General features: G+C 50.7%; 1 protein-coding gene across 1 annotated transcript in view; it reads left to right on the top strand.

Moving 5' to 3' along the window:
- The window catches only part of CKM (creatine kinase, M-type), a 21,454-nt gene that overhangs the window by 15,937 nt on the left and 2,849 nt on the right, over positions 1 to 2,668 (top strand). Inside the window, exon 6 of the mRNA XM_017502452.2 lies at positions 688 to 811. Coding sequence (XP_017357941.1) covers positions 688 to 811 — 124 coding nt within the window. The remainder of the gene's footprint in view (positions 1 to 687; positions 812 to 2,668) is intronic.

The raw sequence follows: 2,668 nt of genomic DNA, 5'->3' as shown, positions 1-2,668 counted from the left end.
GACAGAGTCTTGCTCTGTTGCCTAGGCTGGAGCACAGTGGTGAGATCATACCTCAGTGCAGCCTGGACCTTCCAAGGCCAAGTGATCCTCCACCTTAGCCTCCCAAGTGGCTTGGACTACAGGCACGTGTGCCACCACGTCCACTAATTTTTTAATTTTGTAGATATGGGGGTCTTGCCATGTCACCCAGGCTGGCCTTGAACTCCTGGGCTCAGGTGATCCTCCGGCCTCGGCCTCCCAAAGTGCTGGGATTACAGGCATGAGCCACAGCACCCAACCATTTCCTGATCTTAATATTTTACGTTCTAAGATCCCGCTTCCGAGATGCTAGGATTGGGAGCTAATACAGTGCGATGGGAAATCCTACATCAGGATTTCCAAGATGTTATCAATTCTGATTCCAAGCTTCTGTTTGTCAAACTTCCTGAGATCCCAAGGATCTATAACAATGCTGTTCAAAGATTTAAGCCCCTAAAAGCCCTTGATCACAGGATTCAAGGTTTTGCAGGTCCTGTGACGTTAGAGTCTACAGGTTTAAGCTTCTACGTTTGGAGGAGGCGGATGCCACCCACCTCCCAACCCTCAGGCCCGCGTCCGCCGGACGGTGGGCCGAAGTCTGGGGGAGGGGTGGGAATGGGTTCCCGCGGAGCTGACACCTTGGCCTCTTGCTGCGGCACCTCACTCTAGGCACAATGACAACAAGAGCTTCCTGGTGTGGGTGAACGAGGAGGATCACCTCCGAGTCATCTCCATGGAGAAGGGGGGCAATATGAAGGAGGTTTTCCGCCGCTTCTGCGTGGGGCTGCAGAAGGTGGGTGTCCACTCTTTGCTGCAGACTTCTGACTCCACCTGGAACGACCCACTCCGAGGCCCCGCCCCTTGCCTATACGGAGCCCTGCCCCACCCACTTTCCAGGGCCCTGCCCCTCCCCGGACCTGGCTCCACCCCCATATCAAGCCCCGCCCCTCAAAACAAGCCCCACCTACTTTCCGGGCCCCGCCCCTGGACCCAGCACCTCCCTACGCCCAAGCCCCGCCCTAAAGGACCCGCCTTCGGACCAGGAGCGGAAGCTCAAGCCTGTAATCCCAGCACTTTGGTAGACCGAGGAGGGGAGATCACTTGATGTCAGAAGTTCAAGATCAGCCTGGCCAACATGGTAAAACCCTGCCTCTAAAATAAAATTAGCCAGGCATAGTGGTGCACACCTGTAATCCTAGCTACTCAGGAGGCTGAGGCAGGGAGGCAGAGGTTGCAGTGAGTGAGATCTCGCCACTGCACCCCAGCCTGGGTGACAGAGCAGACTGACTCAGAACAAAAACAAAAAAAAGCCAGGTGTGATGGCTTACACCTGTGGTTCCATCTACTCGAGAGGCTGAGGATCGCTTGGGTCCAGGGGGTTGAAGGTTACAGTGAACTGTGACTGAGGCACTGCACCCCAGCTGCTCTGTCTCAAAAATAAGAACTTAGACTTGAACCATTCTCTCTGAGTTCAAATCCCAGCTCTACCATTTACTATCTTTACTAGCTTTGTGACCTTGGGCAATTGATTTCATTTTTCTCTGCCCCAGTTTCCCATCTATAAGATAGGGATCACAATAATTTTTGGCTTCTGGTGTTCTTGTGAGGATTAAATGAGTGAATTTATGTAGAGTGTTAAAAGCAGTGCCTGGTGTACACGAAGTGCTCAGTACATCTTGGTTATTCGTCTTATCTTTATTATAAACTATTATTGCTAGACTGGCTTTGACTCTTTGAATCCCTGATTCGGATAGTCAAAGATTTAAAAAGATTTTTGTTGGGCACGGGGGTTCACGCCTGTAATCCCAGCACTTTGGGAAGCTGAGGCGGACGGATCACGAGGTCAGGAGTTCGAGACCAGCCTGGCCAGCATGGTGAGACCCTGTCTCTACTGAAAATACAAAAATTAGCCAGGTGTGGTGGCATGCACCTGTAGTCCCAGCTACTCGGGAGGCTAAGGCAGAAGGATCACTTGAACACGGGAGGCAGGTTGCAGTGAGCTGAGATCCCACCGCTGCACTACAGCCTGGGCAAAGAGTGAGACTCCATCTCAAAAAAAAAAAAAAAAAGATTTAAAAAGATTTAGAAAACTAGGTTTCAATCGACGAGAGGAGCCTGGGTGCTAAGATATACAGATGGGATGATTCTAAGATTTCAAGATTTTAAATATTTTTAGGTTTTAAGATTCCTTATTTCAAATTCTGTGATTCCATAATTTGAAGCATTTCTGGATTTTTTTTTTTTGAGACAGGGCTTCAGCACGTTGTTCAGGCTGATCTTGAACTCCTGACCTTATGATCCACCTGCCTCGGCCTCCCAAAGTGCTGGGATTACAGGCGTGAGCCACCGTGCCCGGCCTTTTTTTTTTTTTTTTGAGATGGACTCACCCTGTTGCTCAGGGTGGAGTACAATGGCTCTAACTTGGCTCACTACAATCTCCGCCTCCTGGGTTCAAATGATACCTCAGCCTTCTGAGTAGCTGGGACTACAGGCAGGCACCACTGTGCCCAGCTGGTTTTTGTATTTTTGGTAGAGATGGGGTTTTGCCATGTTGCCCAGGCTGGTCTCGAACTCCAGACCTTAAGTGATCTGCCCACCTCAGCCTCCCAAAGTGGTGGGATTACAGGTGTGAGCCACAGTGCCCACCCTC

This window comes from Cebus imitator, unplaced genomic scaffold, assembly GCF_001604975.1.
Source record: "Cebus imitator isolate Cc_AM_T3 unplaced genomic scaffold, Cebus_imitator-1.0 Scaffold296, whole genome shotgun sequence".
Lineage (NCBI taxonomy): Eukaryota > Metazoa > Chordata > Mammalia > Primates > Cebidae > Cebus > Cebus imitator.
This window is presented reverse-complemented; position numbering and strand designations above follow the sequence as displayed.